A 27,500-nucleotide genomic window follows, 5' to 3' on the forward strand; every position below is an offset into this window, starting at 1 on the left:
GATCACCTGAGACTGGATCTCCTGAAACCGGATCACCTGAGACTGGATCACCTGAAACCGGATCACCTGAAACCGGATCACCTGAGACTGGATCACCTGAAACCGGATCACCTGAGACTAAATGAGCTGAGATTGACATTAATTCCAGTGATAGTCAGGGTCAATGATGACTAGAACAGTTCTTCTAAACTTACACAGCTGCTCTAAATCACTAACACCCATCTAACATCTTCCACACGCTATAAAGGATGATTTAAATGTGATTTGTGGGTGTTTGTTGTCAGGATACAGCGCAAAGCACTGCTGGAAAAGGTGCTGTGACTCAAGGAATAAAAGCATTAACGGCCCACACGTAATAAAGCTCAGCGCTGCTGCCAGTTCCAGGCGTAGCCCGTCTGAAACCCAAAACACAGCACTCTCACCTGGAGGACCGCAGCGTGTGCAAACGCGTGTTCATGTTAGCGTGGGAAAGCCTGCTTTTCATTATCAGACATTCGTTCTCAATTTGGTTACGTGTTTGGCCCAAAACGGAGAGCCTTCGATGCACCGTCAGCCAGCAGAACGTGACCTAGAATAAAAACAGGCAGTGAAATACAAGAGTTGAAGTTTTCACACATCTGCATCAGCATTATCTCCCAGCTTCTCAGAGGTTTCGACGCAAATCAGCACCAGGCGAGATGAAGCAAGCATGAGCTCACGAAGTTGAACCGAAAACAAATGACACAAGCGCATTAGTCAATGTTTAGAACACCGGATCACCTGAGACTGGATCACCTGAGACCGGATCACCTGAAACCGGATCACCTGAGACCGGATCACCTGAAACCGGATCACCTGAGACTGGATCACCTGAAACCGGATCACCTGAGACTGGATCACCTGAAACCGGATCACCTGAGACTAAATGAGCTGAGATGGACATTAATTCCAGTGATAGTCAGGGTCAATGATGACTAGAACAGTTCTTCTAAACTTACACAGCTGCTCTAAATCACTAACACCCATCTAACATCTTCCACACGCTATAAAGGATGATTTAAATGTGATTTGTGGGTGTTTGTTGTCAGGATACAGAGCAAAGCACTGCTGGAAAAGGTGCTGTGACTCAAGGAATAAAAGCATTAACGGCCCACACGTAATAAAGCTCAGCGCTGCTGCCAGTTCCAGGCGTAGCCCGTCTGAAACCCAAAACACAGCACTCTCACCTGGAGGACCGCAGCGTGTGCAAACGCGTGTTCATGTTAGCGTGGGAAAGCCTGCTTTTCATTATCAGACATTCGTTCTCAATTTGGTTACGTGTTTGGCCCAAAACGGAGAGCCTTCGATGCACCGTCAGCCAGCAGAACGTGACCTAGAATAAAAACAGGCAGTGAAATACAAGAGTTGAAGTTTTCACACATCTGCATCAGCATTATCTCCCAGCTTCTCAGAGGTTTCGACGCAAATCAGCACCAGGCGAGATGAAGCAAGCATGAGCTCACGAAGTTGAACCGAAAACAAATGACACAAGCGCATTAGTCAATGTTTAGAACGTCTCGCGACCTAATGACCTGGACCTACATCAACAGAGCCGACGTGCCGAGAGCTGCTTCACACGCCACGCTCACAGTCGTCTTCTGGCCCGCTTCGGTTTTGGGTGAGAAATGTGGTCTTGGCAGATCAGAAGTTTAAACATCAGATAATTGCCTCTACCTTCGCTTAAGGGCAGAGAAAGAGAAAGACCACCTCCAGAACAACAAAACCACACTGTTGTAGTCTAATGTAGTCCAGTTAAATAATAAAACTATTATTATTATTATTTCAATTCATTAGATTTATATATTAATCAAATAAAAAAATAAAACGTAATTAAATATACATTTTAACTGATAAATTAACAAGAACCTAGATCAACTTGAATTATTATTTAAATGCATTACATTTTTATTAATTAAATATATAAATAAATGTAATTGTTATAAAAGAAATATATAAATAGTAAATATAAACCAAAATAATTGATAAAATATAAAATTAACCTAGATCAATAAATGCTGTAAAATGTTGTTTGAAGTACCAAATACCAAATGCATCAACTAATAATAATAATAAATTGTTATTATCATAATTAAAAGTCATTGAATTTATATACTTATTAAATACATAAAAAAAATGAATAAATGTAAATGTTAATTGATAGATTATCATTAACTTAGATCAATAAATCAGTGACTAATAAATCATTAAATCACTTTGTTTTATGTATTAGAATATTAAAAAAGATAATTACTGATTATTATTATTAGTAGTAGTAGTAGCATTTTCTTTAAATTGGTAACATTTCTGTAGTTTTAAAATATTTAAACACGCAATTTTTTATAAAAATAAATATAATTAAATTTTAACAATTTAATTTCAACATTATTATTTAAATTCTTCAAATGTATACATTTATTAAATACATAAATAAATGTAACTGTTACTTGATAAATGAACATTAACCTAGATAAATAAATCTGTGATTAATAAATAAATATTATTACAATTAATATTTTGTTTAATATAATACATAGTATTTATTTTAACCATTTAATTTTAACATTAAATTCATTAAATGTGTATACTTATCAAATACATAAATTAATGTAAATGTTAATTGACCAATTAAAATGACCCTAGATCAATAAACACTGTAAAAACGTTGTTTGATGTCACTGATACAGCATTAACGAATGTTAACAAATCTGAACTTACAGCACAGTATTCCCATTAAATCTGAATAATAATATTGCAGTATTAATTGCAAATAAAGTTTATTTTACAGTCATTTCTTTTTTTTAATCAACTGTTACATGAACAGGCGGTTCATTTCTGCTGTACAATGTGTCCTTATGCATTTTTTGCATGGCTAGTTCATTACCAAATGCCAGCTTCAGCCAGTTCTCGTCTCATAGTGAAAAATGAATAGACAAAGAAACACTGTGAAGGGCAAGAGGATGTGAACTCAACGCCGCTGCCTACCTTGAATTACAACAAGAAGCCAGAGGACATGCATTTTTGCTCTGTGGGTGACTTGAGGAACACACACACACACACACACACACACACACACACACAGTGTGGAAGTGCAAACACAGGCCTCATAAAGCAGTGCAGTTAGAGGGGCTCAGAGCGTGACAGTAGGAACACGGCCCAAAAACACATCCTGCAGTCATCGCTTCTGCTCATGAAAGAACAATATCTTGTGTGTGTGTGTGTGTGTGTGTGTGCAATCGTGCTTCACTGTCCCTCGCAGACAAAGCCTGAGCGGGATTCAGAAGCAGCTGTGTCGGACCACACAGACACTAGTTTGACAGCAACACAAACACATCTTTGGTCACCTACGCCCAAGACTGGACTCACCCAGGGAATTACAATGGGTCTGTTCTTCATGCTTCTACTGCCTTCACCTAAAGGGCTCTTTTCTTGTGTGTCAAAACTGAAAATACAAAAACATCCAGGAAGCTTGTGAAATCATTAGGGTTGAGAACTGAGAACCAGGTCTTGTAGAGAACCAGTCCCATTCTTAAAAACAATACTAGAACTGGAACCGAACACAAAAAGACAGAGCAATCAGTGTAGTCAACCAAGTAGTTAAGTAGATTCAGAAATTAGTCTTATGAACTGGTTCTTTTTATTGAAGCAATTGTGCAGATTGAAAGAATGCCATCTTCTCCTGTTCCGTTGTTGTCTCCTTTTTGTAGTTTTAAATAATGATTTAATGATTTGATATTTATTTGCCGCCGTCACGGCTATAATGCTTCTCCGACGAGCTGCTTCTTCTTCGGCTTTTGTCGTGGCACTGCGGGTTACACCAGAAACATGCCCGTGGACACTGCTGACTAGCGGTTTGCATGTGTACTGCACGTTGACGCGGACAACGACGCAGAAGTATAAATGAAAACTGACGCATAACCTACGGCGTAAAGGCTACGGTGTAGGTCCGACGCAGAAGTATAAATCAGCCTTTAGGCCTAATTCAACGGAGGAATTATGGTATTCTTCTGTAGCCTGACGACGAGTAACTTTAACCGTTGTTCATGTGAACTTAGACAGCCTGATGCTTTGTTTATAGACTATTTGTGGGTGGCTGTTTGATGTTTCACCTATCAATTCGTGTCGATAAAGTATAATAGGGTAAATCCTGTATAGTGATTTATCCTATATAGTGCTTGCATAAAGCCAGTAGTGCATACACTTGTAGCTGTTATGTATCTTTGTAATTCATTCATTGTAAGCACGAACACCGCCACCCCCCCGTTATAAAAAAAAAACAAGTGGGCTCCCCCAAAGTTCACGGTATAGTTCGAACACTGATCAAAGACATACTGTACACAGTGCAACTAGTGAAGTTTAATTCCTGCACAAACAGTGTAGTCTGATTCCCAAACTATTGACTCTAATGGTTCTTTTTAGGGAATCAAAAGCATACAGCGCAACTAGTGTAGTCCAATTCCTGAACGAATGACTCTTGTGATGCAAGTCTTTTTAGTGAATCAAAAACATACACCTCAATCAGAGTAGGCTGACTCTAGAAAAAATTATTCTTATGATCTGGTTCTTTTTAATCATTTGAAAACTACAGCACAACCTGTGTAGTTCAATTCCCGGAAGAATGATTCTTATGAACTGGTTCTTTTTACTGAATCCAAACGTAGTGTATCGTCTGACTCTCAAACAAATGACTCTTATGAACTGGTCCTTTTCAGTGAATCAAAAACATGCAGCATGAACAGTGCAGACCGATTCCCGGACAAATGACTCTTATGAAGCGGTTCTTTTTGGTGAATCAAAAATATGCACCACGATCAGTGCAGTCCAATTCACAGACAAATGACTCTTATGAACTGGTTCTTTTTAATGAATCAAACAGTATAGTTCAATTCCTAAATGACTCTTATGAGCTGATTCTTTTTAGAGAATCAAAAGCATAGTGCGTAGCCTGACTTTCAAACAAATGACACTTATAAGCATTTATTTTTTCTGATTTTCCTTTTTAGTGAACCAAACACATCCAGCTTACAAATTTAAATCAGTGTAGTTACTCACCAGATGTTCATGTAACAAAGACCAGAGTTTTGTCAGTAGGATTTGATAAAAATCAATGAAATGTGTTACCACTTTTGTTTACTCTTTTTGTTTAATATATGCCAAAGGCCAATTTATTGGATTTAAATTTTATGCCTGAAAAAAAAAGTCACTAAAAAGTCTTAGAGAATCAAAAGCATAGTGCGTAGCCTGACTTTCAAACAAATGACACTTATAAGCATTTCTTTTTTCTGATTTTCCTTTTTAGTGAACCAAACACATCCAGCTTACAAATTTAAATCAGTGTAGTTACTCACCAGATGTTCATGTAACAAAGACCAGAGTTTTGTCAGTAGGATTTTATAAAAATCAATGAAATGTGTTACCACTTTTGTTTACTCTTTTTGTTTAATATATGCCAAAGGCCAATTTATTGGATTTAAATTTTATGCCTGAAAAAAAAAGTCACTAAAAAGTCTTAAGAGTGTGTTTTGATTCACTAAACATAACCTGTTCATAGGAATCACTTATTCAAGTTTCAGACTGCACTGGTCACTCTGTACATTTCCGATTCACTAAAAAGAACTGGTTCATAAGAGTCATTTGTTCAGGAATCAGATGACAGATGTTCAGTATCAGTGATCATTTGAGTATCGCCCATATTTCTTCTGAAGCACACAATTCCACACAACAGTTAAAAGGATCTTCTAAGATTGGCTTATTTCGAGTGAAAGGAAGTCGAACTAACTCTACTAACACATGCTTGGATGGGCCGCAACATCAAATCTAGTTAAATCCCAAACTCAACAAACGCACGGCCCTCCCACGCTGAACTGCTCATAAAGAGCGTCTTATATACCGCGAGCCAGGAGGAGACGTGACCTCTGACCGGCGTGACAGACGCTCACATGCAGTCACAGAGCAGGTAGTTGTTCAGAGAGACGCATGAGCTGGACTTTAATTGCAGGAAGAGTCTGGACATTGACATGCTGTCCGAGTCTGATTCACACTGAGAGCCTGAATGGCAGCTCAGGAAGCACATAAGCTTTATGAGATGTTGTCAGGCCAATTAAGAAGCATTTTAAACCAGCAGAACCATCAAACACTAGCACAAGAATTACACTGATGTGGAAAAGGAGGAGAAAGAAGAAAACAAACGCAAAAAATTAGGCAAAAATGAACTAAATTAAGTTAAAGTGCACTCAAAATGGACGTTTTACTCATCCTCGTGTCGTTCCAAACCCATCCCACGCTGAACTGCTCATAAAGAGCGTCTTATATACCGCGAGCCAGGAGGAGACGTGACCTCTGACCGGCGTGACAGACGCTCACATGCAGTCACAGAGCAGGTAGTTGTTCAGAGAGACGCATGAGCTGGACTTTAATTGCAGGAAGAGTCTGGACATTGACATGCTGTCCGAGTCTGATTCACACTGAGAGCCTGAATGGCAGCTCAGGAAGCACATAAGCTTTATGAGATGTTGTCAGGCCAATTAAGAAGCATTTAAACCAGCAGAACCATCAAACACTAGCACAAGAATTACACTGATGTGGAAAAGGAGGAGAAAGAAGAAAACAAACGCAAAAAATTAGGCAAAAATGAACTAAATTAAGTTAAAGTGCACTCAAAATGGACGTTTTACTCATCGTGTCGTTCCAAACCCGCATGCTGTTATTTTTTCCGTGAAGCACAAAAGGAATAATCTTTATAAAGCTCATTTCCACACAACGATATATCTGAAGTCTTCAGAGGTCATCCGATAGCTTTGTGTGAGGAGCAGATGAATTGTCTGTGCTCGAATCTCATTCTCCATCTGCAAATCTGAACTGACAGGTCGTGTTCGCTTACAGCACACGAGAAAACCAATGCAGTTTTGGCATCAATTGCATCAAAACCAGCCATTTTGTTTTTATTTGTACAGTGCACAATTGTGAATGAGATGTGACAGTTTAGGAAGACTGTCTGTGCATAAATATAGCGAGTGAACTTACATTTTAGTTTCCTGACGCAAAGCTATCATGTGACTTCTGACTCTACTGTAGCACACGAGTCATATGGACTACTTATATGATGCTTTTATACATTTAGTTACTTTATACTTAACAAAATATTGATTACACACACACACACATATATACACATACATATATAATGTAACAGGGTTCATACAGATCCTGCAAAATGAATTTCCAGGACTTTAAGCACTACTTTTTTGGTTTTCAAGGACTAAAATCAGAGATCTCACTTATCAAACAATATCGTTATTATCTTTCAAATTGTAATAAATAAACTATACAAAAAGTCAATGCAATGACTGTGGAAAATTTAACATTTGAAAGGATACTATGGCAAAGTTATCGCTTTTCTTATTCAAACTGATTTTCTTTTTTAATGAATATGATTGACCTCAAGAACGAAAGCTATATCATACACTTGGAAAATGATTAGGGGTGTGACTACACTTAGCTCTCGAGATGAGACAAAAATACAGATATTTGAAGACAATAACAAAATATTTGTCTTTTAATCACAAAAAGTAAAACAATGCATATTTTGAAATGTTTTATCTAATCTAGGGCCGTAACTAACAATTATTATGGTAATCAAGCAACTACAAAAAAAGAGAAAAACAATCTGCAATAAGTTAAAATCCATTCATATTCAAGATACAATCTATGAAAACAAATCTTGATATCTCATGCACTGTTGCTTCTACAGCAAATGTATCTTATGTCTAATTAAAATTTCTGCAGTGCGTCCTTGCGTCCAGCACACACTGAGCAGTCCTCTCTCGAACATCTCCATCTCTAAACATGGCAAAACGGCCAAAAATGGCAACCACTATCCAGCTTTAAGAGGGTTTTTGTTCGTGAGCTCAAGGCTGTGCGCTCCACCAGCCCACAGCACGGCCTGGCTCATGAGTGTGTGGTTCAGAGCGTCTGCTCTCTCTGTAATAAACCCACCAAACACAAATACCAGCGTCCACTCGCAGCCTGACGCCGATCCACTCCTCAGTGGAAAATGCAGATCAGCCCTAATGCCCCTCGTCTCACGGGCTCACGGACGCTCGACCACAACAGCTTCTAAATCCATCTCCTGAGAGAGAGAGATGAGGGCTGGGGAAACTCTGCTCCTCGCCACAGCATTTTTACCTCTGAAGAGATGTAATTTAAAATGAACCGCAGAAAGGTCAACACTGGAGCGGCCGCTGCCAGCTTCTGCAGCCAGCTTTCTTCATTTCCCGTCCTCGCTCGCGTGGATAGGTGTCTATTTATTCGGGGTTGCTTCCAGAAAGGTGGTTTGTGAAGTACGGGTTGAGATACGTGTCGTGTTGGTGCGTGCGCGCGGTTTCTCTGCCGCTTTAAAAAGAAGTCTTTCTTTTTAGGCTCTTATGTTTTTTTCCATCGCGCTCAAATCGAGGGGCAGTTTTGCTCCGGTGGGCTTCAGGACGCTGTGGTTTCAGCACCTGCTCACACACAAGAAGAGCATTATGTATGGGGAAAAGTCCCAGAAGAAGACCAACACAAGACGAACATTCACAAACGAGGTAAAGGAGCGTCAGAGCGAAACGGACGCCGATGAACGCCAATCTCAGCAAATCGCTTCTGCTGGAAAACAAAGAATAATAGACAGATCAAGACGTCAAAGCGTACTGTCAAAAAAAAACCCTTTGGTTTCTCAGAAAGTACAGCCAGACAAATGAATCGTTAGTGCTAGTGAAGAGTGATAGACACACACTTAAGAGCTCAACATACTCCAAACTCCATGCAGTCAGTCATCTTCCTCACGTAGTGACGGGGAACACTCATACCAGCAAAACTGAAAGTGTGATAGAGTGACTGACCACCAATGCACCAATGTATTTATAGTCCAACATTATGACCTTTTCTTTTTTTCTGCAGAACACACAAGAACATATTTTGAAGAACACTGGTGACCAAACAACATTAGAGCTCACTGATTTCCATTGTATGGAGAGAAAAAAACAGAACCATTTCAGCATTTGATGATAACTGTAATAATTAATAATCTCTGAGAAGAGTTCACTGCAAAAAAAAAAAAAAAAAAAAATTTTTTTTATATATATATATACAGTGGGTATGGAAAGTATTCAGACCCCCTTAAATAAAAGGGTGCTTCTACTAAATACTGAGCAAAGGGTCTGAATACTTAGGACCATGTGATATTTCAGTTTTTCTTTTTTAATAAATCTGCAAAAATGTCAACAATTCTGTGTTTTTCTGTCAATATGGGGTGCTGTGTGTACATTAATGAGGAAAAAAATTTAACTTAAATTATTTTAGCAAATGGCTGCAATATAACAAAGAGTGAAAAATTTAAGGGGGTCTGAATACTTTCTGTACCCACTGTATATATTTATTTATTTTTTAACTGAAGGCAAAAATACTCGTTAAGAATACAAAGTCCTGTCATGAAACTCTAGATGGCGCAATTTGACATAATGACATTACTATCACACGGCGCAGCTGATTGGTTCTTTTTGTATCTGCAGCCAATGAGCTCGCTGCTCAACATTCAAATACTTGGCTAGTGCTTGCTGTAGCAGTTGCAGCCCACATTCGAAACCCTCCACCTTCCCCAGCTCCACCTGTCTGCTACGGGGTCATTTCATGTATGTTATATATGGGGGTTATTTCATATATATTATATGTGCAACAGCAGTATTTCTTACATGCTCACAGCAGCATGTTGTGGATGTATTGGCAGTAGTGAGTCTCAGTACTTGCTCTGTCGCAGCAGCGTATCAGATCTACCATACATTACCATGCTAAACTCTGTTGTCATGACAGAAATATTATTTCTGCAGTGTTCTGATGTCTTAAGTGCTGATCATTTATAAAATGAGCTTGGATGTCATAATAAAGAGCCAATGATCTCAGAGAGGAGTTCTGATGTCATAATCATGAGCTGATTCAAGGGTTAGATTTAAAGTCTTACTCAATCAACGCTGCCTACATCCTGAGTGAAATAAAAATGACTGCAAATACCAAAAACTCACTTGGCAGCATGACTTCGGGTAATAAAACAGGAGTGAAAACTATAATCATACAGGAATGTGGATGTGACGCTGTGATTTGTGTTAGTCTGTGAGTGATACATTGCATGTACGTATACTCCCATACATCTGTTTTATAGCACCTATTTTATAAGCCAGCTTGATGAAAACTGGCTTTCAGCGTTATCAACACATGCCTACTCTAATCTGAACCATGTCAAAACTTCAGTCAAAATGCACAACACATTAAACATGTCCACATATTAGAATAAGATAAAGCTTAAAACTTCACATTGAAGCCCTACAATACATTTCATGCACAACGAACAAAACACAGAGGGGAAAACTCGTCATGAATGACCGCTGCTGTTCTTTCAAAAGCCTCTCCACCTTTTCTTTTCATTCTCCTTCTCCCAGCATGAGGAAATTCTTTCGTTTTCCCACCCACGTCCCACTTGGATGAAGTTGGGAATCTCATTAAAGTCCTAATTCCTTCCGATCGCCCTCCACGCAAGCAGGTGAATGACTTATGCTGTCATAACATCTCGAGGACCTTGTGTCCACCCGTCTACACCGACCCACCGCAATGCCATCTGCAATCAGCCAAGGAAAACTTCTGCACATTTCTGATCTAATGACTGGTGACAACGGAGCATGATGGGCAGGTTTGTCCACAAACGCTTGGGCTAAACGGCCATCAGATCGCTAGAGTAATAGAGCGGCTGTTCAACTGACACTAATACGTTTCTGTTATTCTACGGACAAATAAACAGCATCAGATCACAGTGACACACGCTTTACCTTCCTGTCAGGAGCTAAATGCAATGTGCTTGCTAATAACACAAACGCTGACATGCAGTGAATGCTGGTAACAGTCCTGGACACATGAATCTGAGAGACACATACAAAAAAAACTCCCATCAACCATTGATTGTGTTTGACGTTACAGAGACCAAGAACAGATGAAAATGAAAAGGTAGCCTGACAATTTTATGGCATTAGTTTTGGCCATTTATTAGAGAGAAAATCTAGATCATTACTTCCAGATCAGTGGTTTTCGACTGGTGCGTCATGAACCAAAAAATGGTCGCCGGTCTGTTCTGACGTATACGGTAGAATAAATCAATGCTAAATGCAAATAATGCAATGCTATTAACCATATAATAGTGCATAGTTATTGACAGCTAAATAAATAGGCTTATACGTTTAAAAAGGTGTTGAATAATCTTTTGTTGTTGACATACATACAATGAAACTGCGTAAAAAATAAACTTGTGTTTGTATCATCAAAAATCATGAATAAAACTAAGGTAAAATAAAATAAAACTTAAACCACATTAAAATCAGGTTAACATGATTTGTGCTGACAAAAAAAAAAAGAGAACACAAAATAGTTTTTTCATTCAAACTATCATAATTCCCGATTTAATAATATTAAATATATATATATATATATATATATATATATATATATATAATATTTTACATGGCAAACAATTTTGGGTTTGTGTTAAACCCCCCGGAGCCATGTGAGACACTTTTTATTATGGATGGATGCGCTTTATTTCACTTCTTTTGGACTGATGCACTGCAACACCCACTGACTGCCATTAAACAGCTTGAAAGATCAAAGACAATGTTTAATATAACTCAGACTGGATTCATCTGAAAGAAGAAAGTCATATACACCTAGGATGCCTTGAGGGTGAGTAATTCATGGGCTAATTTTCATTTTTGGGTGAACTAACCCTTTAACAGACAGCCAAAACACGGATAAAACAATACAAAATAATTCCCAGTTCTAAACAAAACCAGCGTCAGGACAGTTTAAAACGCCACATAAGAATAACAGCAGCTCAGCAGAAGAACAAAATTCCTAATTAAAACCATATTTGTGGAGGGAAAAAAGGTGGAAAAGGGAGCATTTTTCTTCTTTTACTTTTTGTTATTCTTTTTCGACGGCACAAAAAGGGACTTATTCCACAGACACTTTGAAAATACAGGCGGGATGGATACAAAAACGCCGGGGATTTATGGGGGATTTCAACTGCCAGCTGTCAAATATTTCCACATCCATCTTTCAAGAGGCCCGAGAGGCTCTTTATTAGTCCTCGGCATGCGCCCTTTAATTGGAATCCCATTGCGTTTGAGTTGGAGGTCACCAGGTAAAAAGTGCAGACGTGGGGGAAAAGCAGCGAGTTTTTGACAGCTTATGCAAACTCTGGAGAAAAGATCGAGCTGCGGTACTGTACTGGACCGTATTTGGCGGCCCATTTTTTCCACCTCAACCTTTTCATCCCAAAACGTCTTCCCAAGCACCTCTCAACTAAAAGCCCCCGAAATGACTAACAGCTTCCATTGACCTCAAAATTGGGTCGTTTCACCTCAACACCTGGACTCTGAATCCTGACGTGACCTTCGCGTCCAGATCTGAGCACGACCGCAGCTCTGGCTCCGTCCACGCAAAGTAGCTTAAAAGAAAACCAACTGACAGCAGAAAAGAGCGCCGAGGGAGGAAAATGAAACTACTGTACGGTCGGCCCAACACACGCCAAACGTAAACACAGCATTCCCCCTCTTTCTGCAGCGCTGGTACTCGGAGTACAGCTGCCGGTAATCCAGGCCTGCCGGCTTCATCTGGGTTTGATTTGAGAAGCGGGGAGGAGGGGGCGTTTATTAGCCAGGCTCCTCAATCTGGCTGATTAAAGTGAGTTTGGATGGATTACAGCAGATGCCTGAGCGTGCCGTGGCCGGAGCAGGAGCAGAATGAATAGGCAAGTCAAATAAACCAACCCCACCCAAGCCCCTGAGACCCTGTTAAACACAAAAGACCCGTGGAGACCCAGGATTTGACGATTTTGTTCGCTGTCAACAGTTACAACTGTCTCCTCAGCGGAGAAAAAGCTACAGGCTTTCAGTCCTCTACACTCTTACAAACAAAGGGAGATCTCACGGTGATGCATTTTGGCTCCCCAAAGAGCCTTTCAGTGATCAGTTCTCAACAGAATGTTTTTCCCCCGCTTAGTGTGAAGAACATTCTAAAGAACCTTTTTCCACTATAAAGAATCTTTTGTGAAAAAGAAAGATTCCATGGATGTTCTTAATGGAACCATCAATGCCAATAATGCCATAATAATACCTTTATTTATTTTTTTTTAAAGTGGAGGCTTCTTTAGCCAGACTGCAGCTTCCATGGTGCACACTTGATTTGTGGCATGAATCAAGAGAAAGTTCAAGCTATCAATATTTAACATAATTTGAAAATAGAAACATTCTTTATTTTTTTTGACAAATTATATAACAATTATACATTTATAGATTTTTTATTGTTATGGATATCGTAATTGTATAGACGTTATATAGAAATTACAGAAATTATATGGCAATAATGGACCCTTATTTTTAAGATACCATGGTACTGCCACAGTACTTATAGCCTATACAAAAAAAATTAGTGCTGTCAAATGATTAATTGTGATTAATCGCATCCAAAATAAACGTTTTTTGTTTACATACTATATGTGTGTGTACTGTGTATATTTATTATATATATATATATATATAAACACACACATCCATGTATATATTTTGAAAATATTTGCATGTATATATTTATATTCATATAACTTATATTATACATAAATATATTTAATATAAAAACAAACATATTTTTCTTAAATATATACATGCATGTGTGTGTATTTATAAATACATAAATATACACAGTACACACACATATATATTATGTAAACAAACACTTTATTTCGGATGCGATTAATCGCGATTAATCGTTTGACAGCACTACATAAAATATTCCCATTTTGTATAGAAATATACACAATAAAACAACAATATTCTCAGATATTTATGATAACTTCAAAACCACAGAATAATTGGCAATATCTTTGAATTATATTATTATCATGGTTTCTGGAAATTAAAAGATGTAATTTAATTTTTATATTTATTTTAATTCCAAAAAATATAATTTCTGTGGTTTTGAAAAATAATTACATACAAACAAAATAAAAACATTATTAAAAGACATATTAAAAATCTAAAGATATTTTCAAGTTTTCTATGGTTTTGCAAAATAAAATCAATACAAATACATATTTAATTTAAATTTGCTAAAATTTAATCAATTAATTTCCCAAATTAAACAATTATATTTCCAGGTTTTCTATGGTTTTGTAAAACAATAATTTGAATACATAAAAAACAGACCTGACTAACTTCCAAAATAAATCATAACATTTAGTAGATGCTTTTATCCAAAGCAACTTACAATGAGGACAATAGAAGCAATCAAAAGCAACAAAAGAGCAATGATATGTAAGTGCTGTGACAGGTCTCAATACTTCTTACTTTGATACACAGTATAATCCATTAGAAACACAACAGCATCCCAAAAAGTGTTTTTTTCACACAAGGCTGATTTTTGGTTCCCCAAACAACCTTTCAGTGAACAGTTTTTAAAAGAACCATTTCTTTTTCTTAGTATGAGGAACATTTTAACAATATAAAGAAATTTTTCCACTTTAAAGAACCTTTTATGGAATGGAAAGGTTCAATGGATGTTAAAGATTCTTCAAAGAATCATGCCAAAAAAAACAACAACTTCATTTTCCAGACTGTAGAGGACTGTGTTAAATCAGAGAGCTGCGAGAAACACTTAAACATCTCCAATGCTTCACAGTTGGACACAGATCCATGCGATTGCATGTTAGCAGTACACATGGATGCATATATTTGTGGATATTTGCAACAACTGTGGACAGTTAGCAAGCGAAACTCAAGCCTCCTGTGGGGTTTATGGTTTTTGAGCTACATCCATAACAGACAGAGCTCCATTCCCCACAGCAAGACCAACTATAAAGAAACAAACAGCCACTAAACCCCATGCTCAACTGCTTGTCTGTGTGTGATTGTCCACCTGAGTTTGTGTCCTGGAGGAAGTGAGTCTCCAGAGAGAACTACACTGCCAATGTTTACTCAAAAAGATGGTTGCAATTGAGTAAAATTGTAAAGTTCGCTGATTGCAACCGGGCCAGAAGGTCCAATTAAAGTCATTATAATTATGTTTATGAGGTGGGGATGTGGACGCAACAAGCTCCAATTGAGATTAAAATCAGTTCAATATGGAAAACAAGCATGAGGACTGTTATACTCCATACCAATTAAAACACCCATCCATTTACCACAACTAGCCCAACTTCAGTTCCAGAGTAAAGTCACTATATTAAAAAAGGGGGTGAGGGAAGTGCATGCATGTGTATAGATGTACGAAATGAGCAGAACTTGATAGATAAAATAATACAATTATATAAAAAATTATAATAAATTATTAGAAATGTCTATCATTAATTATTAAATATAAAAATGTAAAACAATTACAATAAATAAATAATACAAATATGGACATTTTTATAATTAATTATCAAATACAAAAATATAAATTGAATGCAAAAAACTAATTATAAAATTAAATATAACCAAGTAAAATAAATATAAATTATGGCCATTTCTATAATTAATTATAAAAATATATAAATATACAAATATACATGTAATGAAAAAAATGATTTAGATAAAGAAATAATAAAATAATATAAAATATAATACAAAAATATTAGAAATGTATGTAAAATAAAATAAAATAAAAGCTCTTTAACAACCCTTTAATACCATGTCCCTGTTATATATATACAAAGTACCACTGTACTAAATGGGTGCCATATTCATGTAGCATGGTATTTGGATAGTACTCCAAGGTACAAAAGAAATGTTGCACATGTCCAAAAACCTTGAAATTACCATGGCACTGTCCAAAAAAAATGATTGTATTATTTTTTTTTTATTTTTTTTTTATTATTTAAAAAAATAGAAAAGGTACCTTTTTAGTGTCATATTTTTCAGTCCAGGACTTAATATGACTACTTATGCAAACACCAATTTATCCAGAACTATTGCAGAACTACAAACACGCATAATCAGCCTTCTTTCCATCCGTTTCTGAGAAACAGCTCGTAACGAAAGATCAATCGCACCACAATGTTTGGCTGCAAAGTAAATCACAACACAAAACAGGCAAGAACCATAAACTCATTATTAAACAAAGCAAACGAAAGGGTAATTCCTCTTCAGGAGCCACAGGAGGGCAGTTACTTGTGGCTATTTTCATTTATAAACACAAAGAGGTTCAGAAACATGATCCTGCCTCAACCGACTCAAGCACATTATTGCTAAAAATCCACATCCAATTGCTTTATCAACAAGTGAGCAAACAGGACTGTTAAAGGGGTCATATGATGCTGCTAAAAAGAACATTCTTTTGTGTATTCGGTGTAATGAAATGTGTTTATGCGGTTTAAGGTTAAAAAACCACATTATTTTCCACATACTGTACATTATTGTTTCTCCTCTATGCCCCGCCTTTTTGAAACGTGTCGATTTTTACAAAGCTCATCGGTCTGAAAAGCGAGGTGTGCTGTGATTGGCCAGCTATCTAGTGCGTTGTGATTGGCCGAATACCTCAAGCGTGTGACGGAAATGTTACGCCCCTTACCATACTTTGATGCCGTGTCAGGCCCGAGCGACGAGACAAAAACATTAAAACCCATTACAAACGAGGCATTTGTTGCAATGGGTTAGTCTGTGAGTCAGAACAGCCGGCATTGTGGTCTACTCTCCCAGGATCAGGAAACAGTCCTCCATAAAAATACATTGTAAATACAACTTAACCACTGATTTCTAGTCGTGTCCTCTTTTGGAAGACCAAACAAAGTAGTTTCGCTTTCACAACAAAGCACACAGTGTCTTCACGACATGGCTGCAGTGTTAACAAAACTACAGCGAGAATAAAAGTTACGCCTTCTTTCTTTGCGTGAACATTTGGGCGGTGTTATGCAAATCTTCCCACATAGTGAGGTAGATATGTGGGGGCGTGTTCGAACGAGCCGTTTTAAGTAGGTGTGGTTGACTCTTAACTTTTATAAAGAATATCTCTTTGGATTTGAGACTTTAGTCTTTACAGATTACTTTACGATACAGTCATACAGCAACTTTACAGATCTTCTTTATGCACCAAGAGCTTGTAACACTCCAAAGAGAAAGGAAAACTTGAAATCGCATCATATGACCCCTTTAAAGCCAGTGCATGGATCATCACTTCAGTGAAACGCCAGCGATGTGTTTTGCAGTCTGAATAAAGCACAAGAGCACCGTGATCACGTCGCAGCGGTAATGCGGTGATTACCTGGCTGGTATTTCAGCGGTAATGCGGTGAGACATCAGTTTGCGTCGCAACCAGTGCCAGAGAGTGAGATCAGGATCTAGCAGTATCTCTCCTGGCTCGGTACGCTACACATAGAGCGCGGACAACAGCTGACCTCCTGTTTTTTGCTAGCGAGGGGAAGTGGTGATTGCATTTTCCCCCTAATTTACTTCTTGATTCCAATTTGTGCTGGACCGCAACCAGTCGCGCAATTAAGTGCACAGAAACTCGGCTCTGGAGGATAAAACTCGGGAAATAAGAGTAATAGAGTCGATAGAGGATCGGCTTTCACTCCATCCGCTCTGATATGAGCAGATTATGAAACAGCAGGCGAGTTTTAAGAGGAACACGGCGGCAAGATCTGACGTACGGCTGAAGAGGACTAGACTGAGGGAAATGCAACGGGGAGAGACGTTCGGACAGGTGAAAATAAAGCCCTCGCTCACATCTGCTGGCCTTGTGCATGAGATTTTAAAGACAACTGACCCTCCACTAGAATCACCATCATTTGGAGTCAATTCAGCTGAACAGAAGTGCATGAAAAGTGTCTCTGAAATAGCCATACTCAGTATGCAGCACATCAAAAAGTCATGAGACATGACGATTATGCCAACGCTCACTTTACAAAATGGGCCAAGAAATCAAACAAAGACATTTCAGGGATGCTGGAACTACTTTGAAACTTTAGCCTGACCAGCCGTCAAGCTGCCATTCGAATGTGTAGTTACAGTAGCAACACCTTAAGCTACACATAAAACAATATTAAAATGATATCGTTCAAATAAAATCGTCTATTATTAATTATCAAATAGAAATAATATATTCAAAATAAAAAATATTGACATTTCTATAATTAATTATTAAATATACAAATTGAATGCAAAACTGATCTAGGTAGAATAGCATAAAAAAGTATAATAACTATTCCAAAGTACTATTATTCATAGTTAAATATAAAAAATAAAATAAAAATAAACTATGAGAACCCTGTAATACCATGTTACTTTGATATATAAACAGTACCTATCTTCTTAATATATATATATATATATATATATCAGATGATACAACTTTTTATCTGGCGCAAAAAAAAAGTCATTTCGATCTTATTTAGAGTTACAATACACTTGAATGCATAACTCTACACATCATATTTTACAACTAGTAGATACAGTGGTGGCCAAAAAGTATTTTCAGCTGCTAAAAAAATGGTTTTAAGTCAGTTATTTCTATCTTTTGCTGTAGTGTGTCAGTAGGAAAAATCAGTTTACATTTCCAAACATTCATTTTGCCATTAATTGTAATAATCCAGTGAGATTTTTGTTTGCTGCACACAGAGATCTGATCTGATCATCATCAGTCTGTCTGGAATGACGTGAAGAAAAGACTCAATCCAGAAGAACTGTGGCAACGTCTCCAAGATGCTTCAAGAAATCTTCCTGCAAAGCTACAGTACTGTGAAAAGTTTTAGGCACTTGTGTAAAAATGCTGTAAAATGAGGATGCTGTCAAAAATAATGTCATAAATAGATTTTCTTTATTAATTAACTTCTATTAACTAAATTAAATCAACATTTGGTGTGGCCATCCTTTGCGTTTAAAGCAGCTTTTGCCCTCTGTGCACTTACGGATAGTTTTTCAGGAAGCTTTACAGGTAGGTGTCTTGAGGCATCTGGAAGACGTTCAGTCTTTCTAATGCTAGTTACATTCTGACCATTATTTCAGCTTATTTGAAAACAAAACAATGTGACAAAACCGTAGCACAAGAATCAGAACAACGACCCACTGGATAGACTGATGCGCTTCACTGGCACCATTCTGAAGGAAAAATAGTCACTGGAAGCTTTATTTTTAGGAGTGAACTGAAGCGTTAACTGCTGTCTATGCTGGTGTTGACATAAGGAAAATGGAAGAATGCTGGACAGCTTGACACCAGATGATCTCTGCTCTGACAACCAATAACACAACAATGGCAAATACTTCATCCCTCCTCCAACCAGTCAAGAAAAGACTCTCAGATGTCGCACATGTTTCAGTCCAAGCAGTCGAATAAAGTCAAGTCAAGTCAAGTCACCTTTATTTATATAGCGCTTTTAACAATACAGATTGTGACAAAGAAACTGAACAGCATTAATTAGGAAAATAGTGTCAATAATGCAAAATGACAATAGTAAACACTCATTTTTCAGTTAAAGACAGTTCATCATTGAATTCAATAAAGTCACAATCTGGCTGTTAAAAAACAATCTCCTACAATGAAGCATCAAGCATAAAAATAATCATTCTTTATTGGCATCGATGGTTCCATGAAGAACCTTTAATATCCATGGAACCTTTCCATTGTTTAAAAGCTTCTTTAGATTATTGAAACGTTTTTTTTCTTTTTATGAAAAAATGGTTCTTTGAAGAACTTTTCATTGAATGGTTCATTGGGAAACCAAAAATGGTTGTTCTATGGCATCACTGCAAAAACAACAACTTTTGGAACCTTTATTTTTACTAAGATTTTGGAATCTTTCTATTCCACAAAAGGTTCTTTAGAACATTAAATGTTATTCATACTAAGAAAAATGGTTCTTTTAAGAACTGATCAATTAAAGGTCCTTTTCTGGGAAAAATGGTTATTCTATGGCATTGCTGCAAAACCCCCTATATTTTTAGAGTGTAGTATAAGCGTTTTCTTTATGAGGGGGATTTTGCCTCTATACACAGAGGGTCTGTTATCCGCAAGGCCAGACCCGGAGAGCTGGGTGTTTAAAACTCTACTGTGTAAAACTCACGCAAACAAAGCATTATTCTTAGAGAATAACCTCTGTGTGTTCCTGTTGGAAAATCACCTCTCGGCTCGCCCCATACACACCTCTACCGCTGTCCAGAGGTGCTGCTATAGCGCTGCCACAACAGAGCCATCTAAACGGCGTGTTTCGCTGCAGGGTTTCTACTGTAAACACGGCTGCAGGATCCCTCACACGAGCGCTGCCCGCCTGAATCTCCGCCATCACAATCAGAGTGTACAGCCACACTTCCCAAATAAACCCCAGAACAAGAGCTCACACACAACCAGCTCCATCAACAACCACATTCACATGCACAAACATATTCCTGAATCAGTACTAAATTGTGCTTTATTACATTATGTTTTAACTACATATTCGGATTTTGAATTCATCATAAAGTTGCAAGTAATTGTTTTTTTGTGTTTTGGAAAAGAAGTCTCTTATGCTCATCGAGGATGCATTTATTGGGTTAAAAATACAGTAAAAACTGTAATAATGTGAAATATTTTTTCAATTTAAAATAACCATGTTCTATGTGAATATATTTTAAATATATTGCAAAGCTGAATTTTCAGCATCATTACTCCAGTCTTCAGTGTCACAGGATTCTTCAGAAATCATACTAATATGCTGATTTGCTGCGCAAGAAACATTTCTGATTATCATCAATGTTGAAAACATATTTTTGTGTAAACTGTGAAATATATATATATTTTCAGGATACCTTGATAAACAGAAAGTTCAAAAGAACAGCATTTATTTGAAGTAGAAATATTGTGTAACCGTATGAATGTCTTCACTGTCACTTTTGATCAATTTTATGCATCCTCGATGAATAAAAGTATTGATTTCTTAAAAAAAAAAAAAAATATATATATATATATATATAAAATCACTCCAAACTAAATATTAAAAGAAATTACCATTAGTCAATATGCATACAGCAGTAAGCATCATAAAATTGTATGCATTTTTCCATTTCTTGCACTCTTGCATGTTGTTTAAGTTGCATTAAGTTACTAGCAATCCAAAATGTTTTTCAGAATAAAGTACTAATGAACTCGATGGTCACTGATGCTCTCAAAGACGAGGCTTCTGTTCTGTCTAGCACACGCATTCACACACCTTCAGACTGCAACACGTTTGCAAACCACAGAAAATCCATGAAATCCCATCACATGTAAAGCGAATGAATCGGTTTGCTGTTTGACTTACGCATTGGAGGTGGCCAAAGACAGCGAGCTAAGAGATGAGCTCAACTTCCTGCTGTCCCAGAGTCTCACTTCCTGCTGCCTCATCTGCAAACACAGATGCACTTACACATTACACTCGATTATTAACACCTCAGAGAAGCGAACCCATTATAAATTAGTGAATTATTACATTTACATCAAACATAATCAAATTTGTAACTATGTTTAAGCATGTAGAAAACTTCAGCATTACCTGGTTAAAGCCAGTAGTGAGTAAGTTGTCATCTTTGACCCAAAGGACACGAGAGTCTCTATTACCCTGATGACCCTGGACACACTGCGGAGACAGAGAGACACATTAATAATTAAAAAAAATGCTTTTATGCTGTTTTCTTATATAGAGATAGAACAGAGAGATGTATAGAAATGAATGGCTTGTGTTGAAAGCAGATGAACCCTGATGACTGAACGATTGACATCTAAAAATACCTCCTCTTCCTGTCCTTTAAAGTTGACTGTGTGTGTGATGGCAGGCAGATCAGGGCCTGTCTGTGATGTGAATGACAGACGACTAAATCACAATGCTGCCATAATCACTAACAGCAAAACAACACAGTTCAGATGCTGGGAAGAGATGTCTATCTGTATTTGATACAGAGATTTCTAAAGACACGACCATGACATTCACTCTGAACGGTCAAAGGTCAAACTCTGCCAGCCTAGATGGTGGAGCGATACAGTCATAAGCTGTAAAAACCATTGACGTCTTTATCGAACTCAAAATAAATAAATAGACTTTAAATATATATTTCCCTGATCTACTTTATCTGGGGGTTTTTTCTACATTTAAAAATGCATATTAAAACTTTGGGGTTTTTTTTGTCTGTATGGAGTCGCGCTGCTCTTTTCAGCATACTACAGTGATGTTTTCATGCAAACGACACACTTCAAGACTGTATATCTGTGAACTTATGGAAGAACAACACTGCACACACGGCAAGGTTTCATTCATCAAGGAGTCCCAGAGAACATAAATGTTTACCAGGATCAAATATAGAAAACAAAGAGACACAAAAATCACATTCATTTGCCATTGTGCTGCTCGATCAGATGTTTGACCGTCAGCTGGTGGTTCATCATCTGAAAAAAGCACTACACACTGTTTTTGAAGCTGGAGTATTGATGGGACGGGTTGAAGAGCGACAGAAGAGGAAGGAGGTGTCAGCGCAGGGTTAGGTGTGAGTTTGGGTGTGGAGGTGAACACCTGAGTTTGGATGTGAGCACTTCAGCCTCGTTCAGACTGTCAGCCCAAATCCAATTTTGTGCATATCTGGATGGAATCTGATTTGAATAACTGACTGTCCACACAGTGTATCGCAACTGTTCATATCCGATTTGTGTGTCCATAAGTGTCCATTTTTCATTATGTTTTCTACAAAAACGTTTGACGTTTTTACGTTTTACGTGGCGTGAAAACGTGAAAAAGCTAGGCTAAATCCGATCTTAGCGGTCAGACTGAAGCGGATTTCCAGGAATGCGATTTGAATAGGATTCCAAACGGATTTCATGTAGTTCGTTGCTGTTCAGACTATTTAAATATGATCTGATTTCAATCGGATTTGCAGAAAAATCGGATTTGGGCTGACAGTCTGAACGAGGCTTTATTGAGTTGATCCGAATGGAATCTTATCTCCACTCGCATTAGTTCAGGAGGAGTCAAACCACACACATTCACATGAATAAGAATCATTTCCTGTAGCTTTAGTCATCCTGAGCTGAATCACCAAATCTGACTCTGGAAATCTGAACTGGACCAAAGACTCAGTTGTGTTATACTTTAAAAGACAAGATCCATTTGTCTGCTTGGCCCAAACCCACATCTGATTGCTCCTATACTCCTAAAAATGAAGGTTCTTTATTGGCATTGATGATTCCATGAAGAACCTTTAACATCCATGGAACCTTTCAAATGCACAAAAGGTTGTTTGGGTTTTAAAAACGTTCTTCACTCTAAGAAAAAAAAAGGTACTTTTAAGAACTGTTCACTGAAAGGTTCTTTGAGGAAGCAAAAACGCATTGCATTGCTGCAAAAAACACCAAAGAGAATTATGGCAGAAGCTGATTTATGAAATTCAGTATAACATTTTAGACAAATGATTAATTATTAGGGGTGTAAAAAATACACTCATGATTTGGTTTGACATATACTCTCATGATATTTACAACAAAAACAAAATGGTTAAAATGGTAAAGTTCAAATGTTTTATTACCAGGGTTAACATTTAACTAAGGCTGAAGCTAAAAGTAAAACATGTATTTTCACTGCTTGAATAAAATAAATGTTAAATGAAATAAAATATAAAATAAACTTATTATCCACTATAGCATTATTTTAATATAATTGAGATCCTCTTATAGTTTTTATCAATACTTTGACATAGTTTTTATTTCTATTTAACTATAATAACCCTCATAAGCATATATATATATATATATATATATATATATATATATATAATCACTAAATAGTTTTTTTAATAATAATCTAAATTTTATTCTATTTTCAGTTTTAATTTTAATGAAAGTTTTAGTAATTTTGTTGTGCGTTTTTGTCATGTCTATTACTTGTTTTTTTTTTATTGTACTAGTTCAAATAACCAAAGTTTTCATTGATTTAGTTAACTATAATTAATTAAAAAAACACCAATAATATACTTATATTCAAAACACAATCTATGAGCACAACTCTTAATATTTTACACAGTGTTGCTTCTCAAGTTGCGTTTTGTTTTCATTTATCAAATTTCATCAACCTTTTTTTATTGTGATAAACTGTGACTTAATATATTGCTACACCCATGTTAACGGTCAATGGCTGTTAATTTCAGCAAATGATCCTGTATCCTAGATTAGTTTTCAGACAGGTGTGGTTCCTCGAGCACCCGACTTCACAAAACAAGCGTTCACACCAACCAAACAATCAAACCGCTGACGTCAAAGGAGCAAGAGCTCTGGTGTGAAGCGCCCTGAATCTCTCTGGTCCTCATGGATGCGGTCTAGAGTTCACAGGCATCTATCAGCCACGCACACGCCCAGCACATTAAACCACTCTCAATATATGTCCCTCAGGGGGGACGTAGCTCTCGGGCCATATTGTGCTCCATCGGACTTCATCTGGAAGGAATGGAGGTCTTTGGTTCGCATCCAGGATGAAATACGGTTGCTGGATGAGGACCAAACATCTTCAGTCTCGGGGTCGAGGATGTGCAAGGAGAGAATCACAGAGCATGGCTCAGATCTGTAATCGCTCGCAATGAACAAATCAACAGTAATGAGAGGACGTTTTTTGAAGCTTGATACAAAAGATGCACTTTGCGCATTGTTTAACTGACTATAACTGACACACACACACACACACACACACACACACACACACACAAATAATAAATAAAAGTTTGTTATATATACACACACACACACACACACTCATACATATACATATATATTAATAAAGAATTCGTTCACCTGCAGCGTTTTAAATAATTGTTAATTTTAATGTCTGTTATTTTTCATTTAGAATTTTTTAGGTAGAACTTTAAAGCCAGTGCATCCCTATTGAGAATATGAGTCTGAACCCCAAAGAGCGACAAATCCAAGTTAGAATAAAGTGAGAAGGAACCAAGAGATGAAGACAACAGTCCCTGGTCTGTCGTTTGAGTATGTTGTCTGCAGATGGATGACTGAGAACACACACATTCATCAGTCTGTATGAACTCTCAACCTCTCTTTCTCTCCGCTCCCCCTCCTTTCCCTTTTGTCCTTTTCGTCCTCCCTCTGTGAACTGGCTTGGCCAGGCCTCCGAACAACCTGCAACAATGTGTTCTCAACGCTTTGAACAAACATTGGCAAGACTCGTCCTGAGAGAGACTGCTGGCACGGAGTCTGACTGCAGCGTTCAGGAAAAGATGAAACTCAGGACTGGAGATTGAGCTGACTCACGCTTCACAACCATCAAAGTCCTGCCAAACCAAACCACACGGCACAAATCAACCCGTGATTAGAAATGAAAACACAGAGGTGACCGATAATGTCAGATAATTTCCCACGCATTATCAAATATGTTTACCAGAGTTCAGAGATTAATTCAGTGTCTGATCAAGTTTCTGTTATCAATAATGATGTTCAAACAGCCGGACAAACTTGTTTGTGACTATAACAGCAAGTCTGATCATGATTCTAACAATATGCATTCAGATTATAACACAACACTGTGGAAATCTTGATTCTGATTGGCTGGCAGGCTCTCCAATAATATATTAGTAAAATTAAAATCAATCATTTTAAAAGCTGCATGTGAATGTAGATATTATTTCAATATTTTTTCAATTTTATATATATATATATACACACTGTATATTGTGCATGCACTTCAGTGTTATTTTTAGCATAACAAAAATATTGTTATAGTTTATTATTATTATACTGTAATTTAAAAACATTATTTTAGATTTATATTTATATTTAAATATTTTTTTAATATATTTTGGATATTTGTATTTTTATATATTATTTTTCATTAAAATTTGTAATTATAGTTTAATATTTTGAAAATATTTTTATTTTTTTATTTAAAAAACATTTTTATATTTTTCATTTTAAGTTTAGTTAAAGTGGTTATTAACATGATTTTATTTGATTTTGTTTTTTATTTGTATTAATTCATTTTTAGTTTTAGTACAGTAAGGTAAACTAAATCAAAATGAGAAATGTTGCCTTGGAAACTAGCTAAAATAGTTTAAATGTAATTTTGTTTTTTTTTAGGTACCTTTTTTTTTGGTTGCACAGTTCCACAAGTTTTACATTTAGACACTTAAAGTTCTTTAATTTCTAGAATGCTAACAATACTTCTAACAATACACTTTAAAGCACTTTAAAGTATTCAAAATACAGTCTATTAAAACGAGTCTTAATATCGTATGCAGTGTTGTTTTCAGTTGCTTTTTATTTTCATTTATCAAGCACTTTTTTTCTAGTCTATTAATGCCAGCTTAGACTGCTTTAAAGTACTTCCTTACAATTAAGCATTCATACTTGGGAGACAAAAACCTGAAAAATATCTTTGTTACCACATGCACATGTGTTCATCTTGTGGTATGAAGTGAATAATTGATTCCAGCCTGTTGCATTAGAATAGAAATGCTCATACAAGCGTTTGTTTTGTTTTTGTTTTTTGTATTATATAGCGGCACATGAAGTTGACGTCACAGTCTTATCCGGAGTACTTCACTGTACGATGCATAAGAATGTACCTGCTAAGAATATAAACATAAATACACCCATAAGATGTTTAGCAGAGGAAGACGTTGGAGGATGATGTCATCGCGAGTGTTTCTGCAGCTGCGCTCAGGAAGAGAAAGAGCCATTTATCATCCCGTTTGGCTTTATGTACCAAATAAACTGTGGTTGACGTGAAGGGCATGAGGCCTGTGCCGTATGACACCTCAGCTGGAGACATCTGGACCTCAAGAGTGTGTGTGCGTGTGCTAAACTATTAGCTCCTTCACATGTGCGTCAATAACGTCAACCATCATACTGTATCCGCAGTAACTCATCCTAAGATGTTCAGTCATATTTCTGTTCAAGTTCAGGAGTTCTTACCAAAGAGACTTGCAAGAAGTGCACATATCATGCACGGCACCTCATATTCGTCAAAGCTCACTGAAAACTAAGCTAAAAAGTGAAACAAGAACGTAGCTCTTCTGAAACCTAAATCTAAAATCGACTCTGCGGTCTTATGAAGGTTACGAATGTGAGCAAAGGTCACAAGGCAAAGCGTGTCATTTGGGATTGAGCCATTGTGTTATTGGTCATTTTCAAAGTGAATAAGTAAACTAGTATAAGAAGTATGCTTATCAATATAGTATAAAAGTATACATATCAAATACTACAAAATAAAGACGCTACAAAAATGGTAAACTCCACCGGGGTGATCAATATTCAAAGATCCTAGAACAACAAAATAACACATTTGACCAATGATGTTATTGAAACTAGCTTAGAAAACTTTAAAGGGGTCATATGGTGCGATTTCAAGTTTACCTTTCTCTTTGGGGTGTTGCAAGCTGATTGTGCATAGATGAGATCCCTGAAGTTGCAAAGACTAAAGTCTCAAAACCAAAGAGATATTCTTT

The 27,500-nt window shown here is 36.9% G+C and overlaps 1 protein-coding gene across 2 annotated transcripts in view; it reads right to left on the reverse strand.

Annotated features, from left to right (window-relative positions):
* LOC107601580 (coronin-7-like) overlaps positions 1-27,500 on the reverse strand; it is a 164,555-nt gene that overhangs the window by 70,244 nt on the left and 66,811 nt on the right. For both annotated transcript variants that reach the window (XM_016293818.1, XM_016293817.1), the window contains 2 exons: positions 21,563-21,646; positions 21,332-21,414 (listed from right to left, as the gene is read on the reverse strand). In XM_016293818.1, coding sequence (XP_016149304.1) covers positions 21,332-21,414; positions 21,563-21,646 — 167 coding nt within the window. The remainder of the gene's footprint in view (positions 1-21,331; positions 21,415-21,562; positions 21,647-27,500) is intronic.

Source organism: Sinocyclocheilus grahami, unplaced genomic scaffold (genome assembly GCF_001515645.1).
Source record: "Sinocyclocheilus grahami isolate Dianchi unplaced genomic scaffold, SAMN03320097.WGS_v1.1 scaffold307.1, whole genome shotgun sequence".
Taxonomy (NCBI): domain Eukaryota; kingdom Metazoa; phylum Chordata; class Actinopteri; order Cypriniformes; family Cyprinidae; genus Sinocyclocheilus; species Sinocyclocheilus grahami.